The following is a 16,041-nucleotide window of genomic DNA, read 5'->3' as shown; positions in this document are numbered from 1 at the left end:
TGCTCTTGGTTCAAATGTTCAGGAAGCCTGGGGTCTGCAGACCTCAGCGCAGCGCCCGTGTGCGCAGGGCACTGGACACCTGCCGCCGCGTGCGGTGCGCGCACGGCGACGCGCCGGAGCCGTGGACGGGCCCGTCGGCCGTACGGCGCCCGTTTTGTCTCGTCCCCTGGGCGCGCGCGGCGGCCTCACCCGCGCCGCGACGACGAGCAGCCAACCGCCGCGAACCGAAACGCCATGGCCCCCGCACCGTTGCTAGCCCCGGTGGCGTTTCTGGAGCGGCGAGGGTGGCCCCGAACTGGTGGCTTGCGCGCAGTTAAGGAGGGCGATTTGGATTTGCGCCGGGCGTAGGGCCGGGCAGAAGGGATGGGGGTTTAGGCGTTTAGCGGGTTTGGGCGTGCAGATTTGACACCATGTGATGAGGGCCTCGCCTTTTCGTCGTGTGTGGTGGTGGAGTAGAGACGAGTGCGGCGTGAGGTACCGCGCCCCTGTCTGGCGTGTGCGAGTGTGACCGGTGGTCGAAAAAGCGGGTGCTTTTTCCGGTGGTTTTGCGTGGCTTATGGTTTGTGCGTCCTTTTAAAATTCTTAGCTCATGGTATAAAATTTTTGTGCCAATCGAGTCTCTCCTAGCAGCTGAATCTATTTGGAGTTCGTGTGGAGACAAGCAAACCAAAAGGAAACAGTAATGTCGGCACCACAAATGGCTAAGGAAAAAAATTTTGATCCCAAATCCAAAACGATGAAGTTCACGTTACTTTTCTCCTCTTGCTCTCCCCTAGCTAGACAAGGATGACATGGTTCGGGCACCGTAAACTTATTAGATTTGGCGGCCGCCATCTCGATATGCCTTGATTGAAATCTCAATTTCTGCTGCCATCTCATCAACACAAAAACAGTTGTATATGTTATCCCATTGGCTATGTGTAAACAAAAAATGTGCATTAAAAGCTATATATATGTTATGTTCTAGCATTACAGCACACCTTGCTTCAAATCTATCTTTGCACCAATTAACATGTTAATTTCCCAGCCTTGAGGGTGAAGAAATCGATTCGCTCTAATGTTGACGTTCGGATTGAATAGCCCATAGTGTGATTCCTTAGCCGTGGAGCTGCTCTAAAATGGGAGGGGGCACATATGCCCCACTCATAAATATTTGTATGAGAGAAATTTATTCATAAACATTTAGTCTTGCTTGTAAATATGTTTATTAGCAGTTTTATCTCCTCCATTCAGTAGCCATAAAGAAAGATTTTTTGCTTTGGGATACACCAAGAAAGTAGTAAATAAATGATTAGGTCCAATTCCTATGACGATGTCATCAAAAGCAAGACCGGAGTATATCTTTGTTAGTTTCCAAGCCGTATTACAAAGAATCAGTAAATATGCTTAGTGGCAGATATATGGAATGTATTTCAATAGGAACATCACCATGATTATCAGGGATACCAACATGATTTATGTTTTATTTTCAACGTTTTGCTTCTATTTAGGGCAAAACTTTATTTGACATTAGCAGGTATTTATAACGCATTTAGAATTTCAAATTTCAATATTGCATAATATTAAATGTTTTTAAAGGAAAGCTATAAGTAAAGAATCATTTACTTTTCCCCTCAGTTATGTTTTGCCTATCATTTCTAATTCCTCAATTACTCACGATGAGTCGATGACCAGTGAACAAAACAAACTACTATATGTTAGAAAATACAGCAAACACAATGAGCAAAGGGGTATATATATGGTCCTCTTTGAATGGTAACATATAAAAACGAGAAGAAGGGAATGTTTTTCATCACAAAGCTACATAAAAGTTCAAAAAAGAAAAAGAACAGAGGAAATATGTTTTTGGGGGGAAGTTCTATAGGACACATAAGTTTGAGGTGGCTACTGGCTACTTTTTTTTTACCATGGGATCTGAAGTGTATGGATAACATTTAATCATGAATTTTCCATTTGTTGGTGGTAGTACTATAGGGAATATATAATCAGGTTTAGTCCATGGGAGTTCGAGACCTCAACACTCTGATTTTTTTTACACACCAATATTGGTCTAAACTAGCTGTGACCGTATATGCTATAAGTGTAGGTAGGGTAATATGCTGGAGTGTCTAAAATACATAATTTGTTTATTTTCAGTTCTAATACATAATTTCACAAAAAAGAAATAAAATGTGTTATTATGTCTTACCTCTAATACCCAAAAACCATTAAGGCCATGTTTAGTTCCAAAAAAATTTTCACAGTACCCATCACATCGAATCTTCAGACATATGCATGAAGCACTAAATGCAATTGAAAAAAATAACTTATTACATAGTTTAATTGTAAACGAAGAGACGAATCTTTTAAGCCAAAACATGAGTCATGAGACACATCCTAGCACACACGCACAGGACAAAGTTACGCACGAGACATGTACTTCCCCGCACATAATTCCTTAGCACAAGCTGGGGGCACACCAAAAGTTTAGGGAAAACCTGTGTTTTGCGCATAGGATGGCTGACTTTATAGCGACCAAAATAAAGCAGCCAACAGGCATGAGTGAACTCCACAGCGTCCTTTTCCAAATCCGCACGGATGATGCACCATGAAAAGCAGCGAATCCCATATCCCAGACGCATTTGCATTGGTAGGGGGGGGGGGGGGGGCAATTCATTATCGCGCGACAAGAATCTCTCAGCTATAAGAAAAAAAAGGCGAACCATAATAAAATGCTTCCTGATGGAAGGCGCCAACGCTATCAGGCGACGAGAAAAGGCAACCGATGATGATGCGGTGCTGAAATATCCAGCCTTTATGAAAAAAAATGCCACGTTATCACAGGAAGTTGTAAGCTGTAGAGAATTCAGTTCCTTCCATATAATCTATCCCCTGCCTTGGCAACCCGAGGTGGACTCCAAGCATCAAGACCAGTGTTTTCAATGGCGAGGGAATAAATAATAAGTTGATCGACCACCATATATTCCTTTTTTTTTCTCCCTGCCTATAGCAGAGACGCACCGTCAGCCGAGTCCATTTCCTTTTTTTAATTGCCGAAGTCCATTCCCTTGCGCCGTGCAAAGCTACCAAAAGTATCATCCAAGGAAAGAATACGAAAACCCCGCGTGGCTTTGGAAGGGAAGAACGGCACCGGCTGGCCGCTCGACCGGCCGCGGCCGCGCCCGGGCCGGTCGCAGGTTGTTACTCCGGCCGAGTCAGCCTCCACGCACTAACCTAACCCCCAGCGCGACACCTGGTCGCACGCGAAGCCGACGCCCCACCCGCCCGCCCAAATCTTTCGCCGCCCCCGCGCCCCGCCACCGTCCCCCGGCCCCGCCGGACACGGGAGGGATACTCGATCCCGCCTCATCGCATCGCGGCGGCGACCCTGACCCGCCGGCCGGCCAGCGGCCAGGCCTCCCCGACCTGACCTTGGTTCTGTGGGAGTGGTTCGGCCCGGTGCACGCGGCGCACGTCACGTCTAGGATGCCAACGGGTACGAAATATCCGCGTACCTGCGGATACCAAACCCGACGGGCGCGGATACAGATTTGAGTTTGTGCCCGCGGGCACGGGCGCGGGTACAACTCTAAACCCAACGGATATCTTCAAATGGGTTTGAAAAATTGATACCCGAATCTGTAAACCCGCAATCAATGACTCTTGTGAGGTATTATGTATGAGACTAGTTCATTTATTTGCTAAGATTTATTTGTTTCATCAAATAAATGGTGTTGACGTGTTGCTTATTAGGTTATAATTTATTAGTGTTTAGACATAGAGGTGCATTCGTTGATATATTAATATTTGCATACTATTAAAATGTGCTTGTGTGCTTGATTTTCTAAAATTTGCGGGTATACGGATGTGCCCGCGGGTATGCGGGTATCCGCGGATAGCGGGTACGGGTTTCGTTTCCTACCCGTTGCGGGTTGCGGGCGCGGGTGCGGGTGCGGATTTTAACATGCGGGTACAAGACTATGAAGTTGATATCCGCGCGGATTTTACCTGTTGCCATCTTCAGTCACGTCAAGGTGTAGGTGCGACCCCGCCTCCCTGTAGCGCGACGCGGTCGCCCTCTTTTTTGAAGCCGAAGCCTCCCCCGGCCCTGCCCCGCCCGCCTCTCGCCGTCGCGGGCTAGCTGCGCTGCGCTGCGGTGCCCCATCCCAGACAAGTCGCTCTCGATCTCCCATCGCCCCCGCCTGCTATCTTTCTTCGTCCTCCTCCTCTCGTCTCCACTGCTGCTCCCCCGTGCTCGATACGGCCGGTGGCGCGTTGTTTTCTTCGCCCTCTTCGCCCGCCGTGCCGTGTAGAAAGCGGCCGGGGTAGCAGGACCGATCGGTAGCCGTTGCCCCCGCCGCTACGTACCTCGCGGCGGTACCAGGCTTTCCATGGTGTGCCTGGCTTGGAGGGTGGGTTAGCCGCCGGGCGTGAGGGTCCAGCCAGCCATGGACGCCGGGGTTGGAGGCGGCGGCGGCGGCGGTGCGGGCGTGAGCGCCGCCGCCGCGGCCAGCGGCTCGTACGGGCTCGTCCGCACCGTGGTGGGGTACTCGACTTCGCCGCTCTTCTTCTGGCTCCTCACCGTCGCGCTCGTCGCCGCGATCCACATCGCCTCCGGGTCCAAGTCCTCCTCCTCCTCCAGGTAAAAATAAAACACACAGAGCTTTTCATGAATTCTGAATTCTGATCGATCGTGCTGATTTGCCGTGCTCGTTGACACGACGGGTTGATGATGGGCTTTCTCTCCTTTGCAGGAGCGATGAGGAGAGGGAGGAGGCCGAGAAGAAGGCGCGGCGCGACGCGTTGGCCGCTGCCGAGGAGAGGGAGGCTTCCGGCAGGGGCGATGACCGGGTTCTGGAGATGATGCGCAGCTTCAGCTTCATGCAGGCGACCGAGGAGGATTTCATGGAGGGCATGGCCTCGTACGAGTACAGCCACGTCGACTCCGGCACGGCGCACGAGGTTGTCGAGCCCGAGCCGTTTGCGCCGTCGCCGGCGTCGACGCCGACGAGCCTCAGCTTCAAGTTCCAGCACCAGATACCCGAAATTCCGCGGGAGGCGCCGCCGCCGGCGGTTCCCAGAGAACTACCAGCCCGAGTAGAGGGAAAGCAAGACCTGCAGGAAGAGAAGGCGCCGTCAGTTCCTCTGGAATCGGCGGGCAAGCACGAACACGATGAGGTTGAAGCAGAGGAAACAGAGCGCGTGTTGGAAGAGCAGAGGAGGGAGGTTGTGGAGCAGGTTGCGCCATCAATGGTCGTCGCTACCACGCACAACTACCAGTTCTTGACGGAGCGCGACTTCCGGGGCTTCGTCAGGGAGCCGGAGGCCATTACGGTGCGCGTCCAGGAGTCTTTCATGCCGCCGTCGCCGTCGTCGCCGCCGCCGCCGCCGCCGGAGCAGCACGAGGAGCGACCAGTGGTCAGCATCGTCCCCCGCGGCGGCGGTTTCCTGACGGAGAGAGACTTCCAGCCGGCGGACGAGCCCGACGACCTGCGCGACAGAGTGGCGTCGCCGGAGACGAGGACGCCGACGCGGAGCCGGAACCCGGCGGACGAGCCCGACGTGTGCGAGAGCGTGGCGTCGTCCGGGAAGAGGACGCCGTCGCGGAGCCGGAAGCCGGCGAACTCGCGTGACGCGTGCGAAAGCGTGGCATCCTCCGGGAAGAGGACGCCGTCGCGGAGCCGGAAGCCGGCGAACTCCCCCGACGTGTGCGAGAGCGTGGCGGCGTCCGCGAAGACGACGCCGCTGCAGACGCGGAAGCCGGCGAGCTCTCCGTCCGCCGCGTCCAGGGGCAGCGCCGTCGGCGCGAGGATGAGCTTCGCTTCGGAGTTCTCCGGCTTCGGCGACTCCGACTCCGAGTCCAGCGCCAGCGACGGGTACTCGGTGAAGGACCTCGTCGTCGAGTCCGACAGCGACTGGTTCCTCTCGGAGACGGACTTCCCGGCATCCGCGCGCGACTCCGGCAACCTCAAAAACTACAAGGCCAAGATGCTCAAGGCCATCGAAGCGCTGGAGGCGGCGGCCACGCTGGAGCAGTCGTACCAGGACTCGGCGACGACGGTGTCGCCGGGTTCGGTCGGCCAGGGCTCGCCTGACACCATTCCCGATGGCTCTCCTAAGTTCCCTGAAGACATGTGGTCTCGCAGCCCCTCGCCGGACGTCGAGTACAAGGAGGACGAGGAGAAGGTATCGAGGGAAGCTGAAGCACAGTCTGACGAGGACGTCGGCATGAGTGACGACGAGCACTCGACGAAGGGCAAGAAGATGGAATCGGCACCGGTCTATGATCTGGCTCCTGTTGCTGACAACAGTATGGATCATTCAGAGAAGGAAACCATCACTCTGAATGATTACCCAGGTGCAGCCATTTCTGAAACTCTGAAAAGTCCAGAGGCAGTCTCTGCGAAAGAATTAGCTGCTGTATCATCAGACCAAGTTGCTGGCCCAGCCAATAGAAGCCCTGAGCCATCAGAGAAGGAAGATGACGGTTCGGTTGATCATTTATTTGAGCACAGATCTGACGACAGGAGAGAGACTGCCAGTGAAAGTGGTCAGTCATATGAAATAGTTTTCGACGACAAGAGAAGGCTAGAGCCTTTGGAGACAGGATTTGTCGGTACAAATGACCACTCTCATGAGCTTATTTCTGATGTTTGGAAAGATATTATCAGTAGAAATGATCAAACACCCGCAGTGGCTTATGCTAATGAGGGAGGCCTGGATGCAGCAGAGGAAGAATTTGTTGGCAGAAATGACCGTTCAAATGAGCTTACCTCTTATGAGAAGAAAGTGACTTTCAGCGCTAAAAATGATCAGTCGTTTGCAGTATTTTCTGATGAGAAGAGCATCCCAGAGGCTCAGGAGGAAAAATTCAGTGTAAGTGACAATCGAAATGGAGTAGTTCCTGACTCCAAGAACATTCCAGAGACCAGAGAAGATGAGGAAGAAGCCAGTGCAAATGATTATATGGACGATGCCGCTCGGCAAGCCTATATTTCAGTCACCGGGAAGGCGAAGATATATGACGAGGAAGGGGATGATCCGGAAGTCAACTGGAAGGATTTGACAGAAGAGGAGGAGGACGAACTGGAGTCACTGTGGGAGCACCAGGATCTGATAGAGCAGCTGAAGCTTGAGCTGAAGAAGGTGCGGTCGATCGGGCTGCCCACGATCCTGGAGGAGTCGGAGACACCAAAGGCGCCAATGGAGGACCTCAAGCCGTGGAGGATCGATGCTAAGTTCCTGCGCGAAGACCCGATGGACGAGCTGAACAAGTTCTACAAGAGTTACAGGGAGAGGATGAGGAAGTTCGACATATTGTGTTACCAAAAGATGTATGCAATAGGTATGATTAATTTATCAGATACAAATAATTTATCATTGCTTAGTCTGATTCCAGTCATTTTTATTTGGGTGCAATTGCAAATCTATTTATGTTTTGCCCGTTTATCTTAGAGATAAGAATCAAGAATCGCACTTTAGCAAAAAGAAATGCATTTCATTAGGATAGTTAAAGGAGCAGTGGAAAATTAAAAAAAAAAAGAGCAGTGGAAGCCTTAAATAGTGAAATTCTAGTCAGTGCTGCGACTTTTTGTTGGAATCAAGCTTCATCTACATCTTTAAAGCTAGTTCAGGACTGATGCAGCATTTTTTTTTGGATTTTCCTAGAAATTATTTTCTTCAACTAAACATGCCAAGAAAAGGAAGCCTCTTCCCTTTAAAGACTGGTTAAGGACTGCCACAGCTTTATCCTGCTTTATGTAGAAATTTCATCCCTCATAAACAGGCTCCAAGAAATGGAAGTCTATACTAAATATATGGTCGTACTAAATTTGGCTGCAGATTTCCTACAGCTCAGAGGGCCGCAGCAGTCCGCCAGCTCTCTGAAGTCCTTGTCACCGACGATGACATCCATCCTGTCACACAATTTCCGCTCGTCGTCGCGTCGGAGATCCCCAGAGGACCCGTCGGAGCGGTTTCTCAAGGAGCTCCGGTATGATTTGGAGACGGTGTACGTCGGCCAGATGTGCCTCTCATGGGAGTTCCTCCGGTGGCAGTACGAGCAGGCCCGTGACCTGCCGGAGTCTGACCCTTACCACAGCCATCAGTACAACCAGGTGGCCGGAGAGTTCCAGCAGTTTCAGGTTGTGGTGCAGAGGTTCGTGGAGGACGAATCGTTCAAGGGCCCCAGGCTGCCAAACTACATCAACAACCGTTGCGTCCTCCGGAATCTCTTGCAAGTACCCGTAATAAAAGGTGAGCGCCGGTTTCAAACTTCAGAGCTGAAAATCTAGTCAGCAGTCCATGTTTTCTGCTGAATTTTCAATGAAGAGCATTGACCCTGATGCCTGTATGCTGGTTTGCAGAGGACAGTTTGAAAGACAGGATGGAGGATCAGCGCAAGGGGAACCATGTCATCACCAGTGAGGAGCTGGAGGAAATCATGGAGGAGGCGATGCGCATCCTGTGGGAGTTCATCAAGGCCGACAAAGTCGAGACGACACCGGCATCAGTGCTCAAGGGCTTATCTAGCACTCACGTCGAGCTTCAGGACCCTTCAGATCATGATCTTATGGCACACATCCATGCCACATTACAGAAGGTAAGTGTGTAACATACTGCTGGCAAAAGAGGTTATTTGCTACAGTGCTAGCAGGAGTACCAGTGCCATGACCCTGGATCCTGAAATGTATGCAGAAAGAGAAGAGGCTCAAGGATCTCCTCCGGACCGGCAACTGCATCGTGAAGAAGTTCAAGAAGCCCAAGGAGGACAGGTCGAACCAGAACCTCTTCTTCTCGCAGGTTGACATGAAACTGGTGGCGCGGGTGCTGCGGATGCCGAGGATCACCAGCGAGCAGCTGCAGTGGTGCAAGGCCAAGCTGGACAAGATCATACTGGTAGATAGGAAGATCCACAGGGAGGCTTCATTTTTGTTGTTCCCCTGTTGAGAGAGTACATATATATGTTCTCCTTTTTGTTCCTTGTTCTCGATTAAAAAAATATCTTCGCCATGTAATCAATCCACGGGTTTAGGATTTTGTTTTAACCTTTTGGCAGTCCATTCCTTTACACAGGCTCGTAATTATAATTGTAACTTGATAAACAAGACATGCCACAATCCAGAGTCCATACCCGCCATGGTACTTACATTACCTAGAGATTAGAAACTATATAAAGTTTCATTAATCATTAGATCAACCATCGCAATGTACATTTTGCCTCTTCAGCATATTTAAGTATTACTCTCTGTCGCCACATCATCTGATCATGCCGTGCCAGTACAAAGACAGTAGTAACCTACAAGAACTGCACTCCAACAAGCAGCAGCCGACTGCACGTTCAGTTTTCACAGGGTTGCAGCACGCACTGGCCCATCCCAATTGCACTCTGCAAGGTTGTACCAGGATTTAACTGCACTGTCATTCCTGACCTCTGGAGGAACAGTTCTCGATCCTGATTTGTCTACTGACCACCACACTGCCCTACCTGATCCTAACAACAACCCAAGTCCTAACTGCAAACACTGCACACTGTTCCCAGAAAACAACACATCTCATAACTGAAAGCTGATGGAAGTGAGATGCAGCTGAGTAGGCTCAACAGTGGACAGTAGTACGAGCTGGATCATGGGGTGGCAACCTTAACGGAGGCGCCCCAGCACAGGCGCACAGCTGCAGAACCAAGCAAGGCCTCGGCAGCCAGGTACAGAGTGGCTGGCAGTGGCAACCATTCAGATTCAGTGCGGCGGGACGGTGTGTGGCAATGATGGAGCGCCGGGGGCCTATTGCCCTTCATTATCGGCAGGGAGTAGGAGCTAGAGCCCCAAACGGCAGATGCAACAGGATGCAACAGTTCTGAAAAAAAAAGAGGTAGCTGTGCCCCAAAGAGCTATTGCCCTTCATAATTTTTTGAGTAAAGGAGGAAACTGATCTCTCATATTCTTTAAGAGCAGCACTTCAATGACTCACAAGTCACAATGAAGATATGGGTCAAAAAGAGGTAGCCAAACTACATAAAATAAAATAAGAGTAGCCTCTCCGTTTCAAATTATAGGCTATATTTAGATGAGCTACATAATAAAAAATATATATCCTGATTTGTCAAAGTGATGTACAATTGGAAATGGAGGGAACACTATTCAAACCAGGGGGATGCTAATCAGCGCGCCAGGAGCGATTCCAGCGCGCGGTCTCCGACAGGTAGTTATAGCGTCTGTTAGCGAGCTTCACGGCGATCGATCCGACCGCATGCACGTGGCCCTCAACTGCTTTTCCCTTCGGTTTTTCTTTTTCCACACGAAGCATCTTTTCCCTCAAATCCAATTAGAGTCAGGTGGTTACGTGTATATGTTTTTATCGTCTAGTCTAGTTGGAATTCATATTCTCGTACCAGTTGCATACGTGATGTGCCTGGTATCAATTACTTTATTTTTTCTTTTCCTTTCTAATTTTTCCTTTACATTGTGTGATATCTAGTATTCTCTTTCTTTTTCTTTTCTTTTATCTTTTTTTGTTTACCTTCTTTTACCTTGTGTTTGGAAGATGTTTTTATGACAAATATTTCCATACAAATTATGATAAAAAGTTATATCGAAAAGTTGTATTTTTTTACACACACATGCCAAACTTATGCATCAAAGTTGTGTGAGAAATTTTTCTGATAACATTTACATAGAAGTTATGTTCAGATTTGAGTAAAAGTTATGGGTAAAAGTTATGAGTAAAGGTAGGCTGAAACAGTTATGAGTAAAAGTTGTATGTATAACTTTTTTTTAGATAACTATTGGATGATATTTTCCAGCATAACTATTACTTCTAGATGATAATTTTTCAGCACAACTTTTACTATACTTGAACTTTTATGCATAACTTTTTTCCAACCAACTTTTTATAGGTCAATTTTTTAACTGACACGTATAAATTTTTACATATAACTATTACTCCTAGATGATAATTTTTCAGCACAACTTTTACTATACTTGAAACTTTATGCATAACTTTTTTCAACCAACTTTTTGTTGGATAATTTTTTAACATGACACCTATAAATTTTACGCATAACTTCTTCCAACCTCCTTACCAAATGATAACTTTGAACATAACTTTCACCAAAACTTCTCACACAACTTTGATGCATAAGTTCATGATACAACTTGTAAAAATACAACTTATCGAGTTAACTTTTTAGCTTACTTTGAACTCAGTATTTGTCAAAAAGAACATTGAAAACAAAACATAAAGAAGGTAAAACAAAAAAGAATGAAAAAAAAGGTAAAGAAAAGAGTATGTGACTCTAAATTACATAACTAGACTTTTATATCTTACAGCTTGCGATGTGCACATGGAAAAGTTAGTTAACACAAGCCAAATTAACATGCGAGGAAAGAAATTGGATGCGTGCAAGGAAATGAATTAGATGAGAAATAAAAAAATAGTTCAGCAGGCTCCACCCACGTGAAACGCGGTCTGGAATCGAGCGCCAGCACCCTTGCTGACGCTCGCGCGCCATAATGGATTCGCGTTCAAACCATCATCAATTATATATACAGCCCACTTAAGTGTTCAAGTCAAGGCCCATTTACTTCGGCCCGGCCCGTTAGTGCATCGCACCGATCCTGGCCGTCCGATTTAGGTCAAGCCCTCGCGACGCAGCCATTTATATACCCCTTGCCGCCGCCACGCGCTCGCTTCTCTTTTCCCGCGGCCTTTCTCCTCCAGCCTCCCACCAAGGTTTATCCACCGGCGGCGTGCGCGGCGGCGACGAGATGGTGCAGCGTCTGACCTACCGGAAGCGGCACAGCTATGCCACCAAGTCCAACCAGACGCGGGTCGTCAAGACCCCAGGTCCGGATCCCCTCCTCGCCCCCCATCCTTTTCTCTTCTGTTTCCGCTCCATTTTTGGTGGTCCTTTTGATCTGCTTTGGGTGTGGTTCTGATGTGTTCGATCGGTTTGCGGCTTGTGCTTGCAGGTGGCAAGCTCGTGTACCAGTACACCAAGAAGAGAGCCAGCGGGCCCAAGTGCCCCGTCACCGGGAAGAAGATCCAGGGGGTGAGTCCCTGCTTTTCTAGGCATATCGTAGGCCGTAGCACAGCTTGTGTGATGTAGTTCTCATTGTTCAGCTGGTCTTTCCGTTTGGTAGGGCGATTCGTGTTGGAAGTAGGTACTGTGGTGGGGAAATGGGGTGTTTGGGGTGGTTGGTTAATCTGTTCTACAAAATGTAGTGGAGTTAGATGTTAATCTCGACCTTTATGTTACTTTAGAATTTAGTGTTTAGCACTTTTCTTGAAGTGTGAAAACGGTGACAATTGCAGTGTAACCTACAATTGGTAGGTGCTGATGTCAGTTTGCTGCGTGTGGAGTCCATAGAATGACTTTCGTTGTGAAATCATGGTTTGTTTGTACAGTGTGGCAGTTGTTATGCAAATTGCTGCACCAGTAACGAATCTGCATTCTCACATGTGACTTCTGCAGGTTTGTAATGTGCTTAAGATTAAGTTTTAGCTGTTTAACATTTGGGGGCATAATCCAACAACAACAACAACAACAACAACAACATAGCCTTTTTTCCCAAGCAAGTTGGGGTAGGCTAGAGATGAAACCCGAAAGAAATAAGTTCAAAGTTCAGGCACATTGATAGCTAGTCTCCAAGCGCTCCTATCCAAAGCTATCTCTTTAGAGATATTCCAATCCTTAAGGTCTCTCTTAACCGACTCATCTCACGTCAGTTTAGGTCTACCTCTACCCCTCTTTACATTATCGACCCGCTCAAGAACCCCATTACGCACCAGCGCCTCAGGAGGCCTTCGTTGGACATGTCCAAACCATCTCAGCCGATGCTGGATAAGGTCTTTATTGTTCTTTTAAGCATTGGATTATGTGCTGTCAGTGGAAGGTTGGCATTGTTGCTCTCCTATTGATTCTCTTTCATTGATTGCTTGAGATGATGCATCACGATTCACAATTCAAAGTTTTGCATACGCGTTAGGAATATGATATGGCTATAGAAAACACTATATGTTCTTTGTAAACATAATTCCATTAGCTCATTCCCTTGGTGCATTTTTCTCTAAGGAAAATGGTGCCTGGTTTATTTTTTGTTGAAACGTATTGTGTTTCATTGTATGTTTTTCTGCATATCTGTTTTGCTGTCTAGAGAATTCTTTCATGTTATATTTGACTGTTTGATTTGAATATGCCATCTTGTTTGCTAATGCTGCGATGGTTACAGATTCCCCACCTCAGGCCTGCTGAGTACAAGAGGTCCAGGTTGTCTAGGAACCGCAGAACTGTGAACCGTCCCTATGGTGGAGTGCTCTCTGGAACTGCAGTTAGAGAAAGGTCAGCATATAGGCTTAATTTTCTCTGATGGAATGTCCCCAAAAATTTCATCTGTGGAATCTTATGCGGACCTGTATTACCTTGCAGGATCATCCGTGCCTTCCTGGTCGAAGAGCAGAAGATTGTGAAGAAGGTGTTGAAAATACAGAAGACCAAAGACAAGACTGCCTCAAAGTAACTCTGAAATGGAACTGAGCTCCTGTTCTGTAAACAATGGGAGATATTTTTGTCAATGGTGAATTGGTGATGATCGATGTCTTAGTCTCTTCTAGCTAAGTGTTCTGGTGTGTCGTGGTGCTGTTTCTATGATTCTTGAAATCCTGTCTACCATTGTGATGTTGAAGGTTATGATACAACAATGATCCTTCTGTTGCTTTTGTCCAAATCACCAAACACCTTCAAATGCACACGAGTAATGAGTGGGTTTAGTGTCTGAGATGCAGACTTTGAGTGCATGGTGGCTCTAAAATGATAGTTCCACGTTCGGAAGGTGGTATTGTCGTTTGGATACCAGATTGTCTTTTTTTTTTTTGACACTGATACGAGATTGTCTGGAAATTTAAAAAGTACTTGTTTTGTCAAGAATGGGATTCGAACCCATGCCCTTTCGGACCAGTACCTGAAACTGGCGCCTTAGACCAACTCGGCCATCTTGACTTGCGTGCACGCTAATTGAAATTAGCTTAATTAACCACAGATTGCATCCCATATACTATTATTTCGACACACGCAATACTACCAATTGGATTTACAAAAGTAAACATTTTTTCAAGAATCAGTAAGTAATATCTCTATTGCACGTTGCGACAAGGCAACAAATTCATCTCTCCGTTAACAAAAGAAAACGAGATCTTGGGGGTTTTTTTTTTTGAGAGCAAAGTCGAGAGCTTCTATTCATTCCGAAACAGCGGGTTACAATCCTCGGCCGCTGCCTCCAACAACCACGGAGGTAGGCAGCCACGCCACAAATGCTCTGGTGAAGTTACAGAAGGAAACCTAGAACAAAGATCAGCTAGAGAGTTTGCCTCCCGTCTAATCCAACTTACATCAAACGAGACAAAGGACCTGCTAAGCTCTCTAATCTCTTGCCAAATACCAGCAATGACTCCAGGATGACACGTCGGTACCCCATCTCTTGAGCGAGCACTAACCCATCCCGAGCCGCAATAGCTTCCGCCATCAAAACATCTCCCACAGTTCTTAGGAATTAGGAAGTCGGAACAAAGATATCCGAGTCCCCAAGACCCACAAGTCCCTGCGCAGGCTGCGCTGCGCTGCGCCATGTTCATGGCGCGCGCGGTTTTTTTTTTTTACAAAAATATATTTTCGTTTTTAAAATTTACAGGAATATACCCGACCGCCACGCTGCCGGGATCTGGACGCCCCGCTGCGGGACGGCAGGGGCTTTTCTACAAAAATTTTATAAAAATTTTTACAAAAAAGTCCCTAGAGGACCGATCGCCCGGCAGCGGGGCGGCAGGCCCCGCCGCCCGGCAGCGGGGCGGCCGCCTCCCCCCTATATAAGGGGTTGGCTGCCTCCTACCCCCTCATTTGCCTCACTACAAATCTAGAAAGAAAGAAAAGAGAGGGAGGGAGGGAGAGGAGAGGTGATGGAGAGGCAAAGCGGCGAAGCCCTGTCGGATTTTCAAGCCGGCGAGTGCAGGTAACAAAAATTTTCTACACTTTACAAATAGATTATGTTATAATTATTTTTGTTGATACAGTAGATTAGCAATCAGTTTAATTATTGTTAGGAGTGTTTAGTGGTACATTAGCAATTATTTTAATTAATGTTAGTAGTGATTAGTGTTAGATTAAAGATTTAGGTTCGGTTATGTATGGATATGTATTTGAACCAGATGGTAGCATGTAACAATATAATTTTATTATGTATGTATGTGTAGTTGAACCAGATGGTAGCATGTAACAATATAATTTCGTTATGTATGGACATATAGTGTTATACGATGATACTATTTAATTTAGATGTGTGTGATTGTATTGCATTGTTTTGGTCTTACATGGTAGGTATGGCCGGGGTTACTCCTGCGTTGCTGGACCCAACAATAGACTCGGGTCACCGGTCCTTTCTTGCTGTGGTTCAGCACCAACAACTCAACGTGTTGTGTCCACGTCCACCTGCAGAGTTGATTCCTGTAGACCCACGATGGCTGCCCGGATGATATGTCGTCTATTTTCTGTTTTCGTCCGTTATACATTTCGTTATATAATGTACTAATGTTTGTGCACTATACAATGCAGGCTGAGCGAGGCAGGTCTTCTTACTATGGCTCGTCTTGCTGAGAGTGACTTGATGAAGCTAGACAGGTTTCTACTTTCAGCTCTCGTTGACAGATGGAGATCTGAGACACACACGTTTCATCTCCCTTGTGGGGAGATGGCACCGACCCTGCAGGACGTTGCGATGCTACTTGGCCTTCCTATCACCAGGGACGTTGTCGGGCCCCGCGTGGTACCTTCTACGTGGCTGGAGGACCTTGTGCAACGCTTTGCAGATGTTGCCACCACGATTGATCCTGAAGACTTCAATGAGCACCCACAGTTGAAAGGCCCTTCGAAGTCATGGCTCCTACAGTTCCAGGTACAACTTCATACAAAACGATGTGTTGATGCATTTTATAGCTTTGAAATACTTCATGTGTTTCTTATTCTCAATGTTCGTACTTTATTGCAGCCGGACCTGTTGGCAGCCGATGCTGATG

At 47.8% G+C, this 16,041-nt stretch overlaps 2 protein-coding genes and 1 non-coding gene across 4 annotated transcripts; 2 read left to right on the top strand and 1 right to left on the bottom strand.

The window, feature by feature from the left end:
• The first annotated feature begins 4,092 nt into the window (after positions 1-4,092).
• On the top strand, positions 4,093-9,181 carry LOC120679414 (apoptotic chromatin condensation inducer in the nucleus-like). 2 transcript variants are annotated; one of them, XM_039961001.1, is made up of 5 exons: positions 4,093-4,621; positions 4,734-7,324; positions 7,822-8,235; positions 8,346-8,581; positions 8,677-9,181. In XM_039961001.1, exons 1-5 carry the CDS (start codon positions 4,428-4,430, stop codon positions 8,926-8,928), a joined length of 3,687 nt encoding a protein of 1,228 aa, XP_039816935.1. In that variant the 5' UTR covers positions 4,093-4,427; the 3' UTR covers positions 8,929-9,181. The 2 variants fall into 2 exon arrangements, with proteins under 2 accessions (XP_039816935.1, XP_039816942.1); XM_039961008.1 differs by having other exon boundaries at positions 4,094-4,615; positions 4,731-7,324.
• A 2,475-nt stretch (positions 9,182-11,656) lies between these two features.
• Positions 11,657-13,754, top strand: LOC120679403 (60S ribosomal protein L34). Its single transcript, XM_039960994.1, has 4 exons — positions 11,657-11,823; positions 11,949-12,028; positions 13,209-13,318; positions 13,406-13,754. Exons 1-4 carry the CDS (start codon positions 11,745-11,747, stop codon positions 13,494-13,496), a joined length of 360 nt encoding a protein of 119 aa, XP_039816928.1. The 5' UTR covers positions 11,657-11,744; the 3' UTR covers positions 13,497-13,754.
• Positions 13,755-13,894: 140 nt separating this feature from the next.
• TRNAL-CAG lies at positions 13,895-13,975 on the bottom strand. The gene has a single exon. It is a non-coding gene; the product is annotated as a tRNA-Leu (tRNA).
• Between the last annotated feature and the right edge of the window lie 2,066 nt (positions 13,976-16,041).

This window comes from Panicum virgatum, chromosome 2K (genome assembly GCF_016808335.1).
Source record: "Panicum virgatum strain AP13 chromosome 2K, P.virgatum_v5, whole genome shotgun sequence".
In the NCBI taxonomy this organism is placed as follows: domain Eukaryota; kingdom Viridiplantae; phylum Streptophyta; class Magnoliopsida; order Poales; family Poaceae; genus Panicum; species Panicum virgatum.
This window is presented reverse-complemented; position numbering and strand designations above follow the sequence as displayed.

Coding starts and splice junctions, on each gene's coding strand:
- LOC120679414 (XM_039961001.1), top strand. CDS start 4,428: ATGGACGCCGGGGTTGGAGGCGGCGGCGGCGGCGGTGCGGGCGTGAGC. Junction 8,236..8,345: donor GCAAGTACCCGTAATAAAAG/GTGAGCGCCGGT, acceptor GCTGGTTTGCAG/AGGACAGTTTGAAAGACAGG. Junction 8,582..8,676: donor TCCATGCCACATTACAGAAG/GTAAGTGTGTAA, acceptor AAATGTATGCAG/AAAGAGAAGAGGCTCAAGGA.
- LOC120679403 (XM_039960994.1), top strand. CDS start 11,745: ATGGTGCAGCGTCTGACCTACCGGAAGCGGCACAGCTATGCCACCAAG. Junction 11,824..11,948: donor GCGGGTCGTCAAGACCCCAG/GTCCGGATCCCC, acceptor TTGTGCTTGCAG/GTGGCAAGCTCGTGTACCAG. Junction 12,029..13,208: donor CCGGGAAGAAGATCCAGGGG/GTGAGTCCCTGC, acceptor CGATGGTTACAG/ATTCCCCACCTCAGGCCTGC.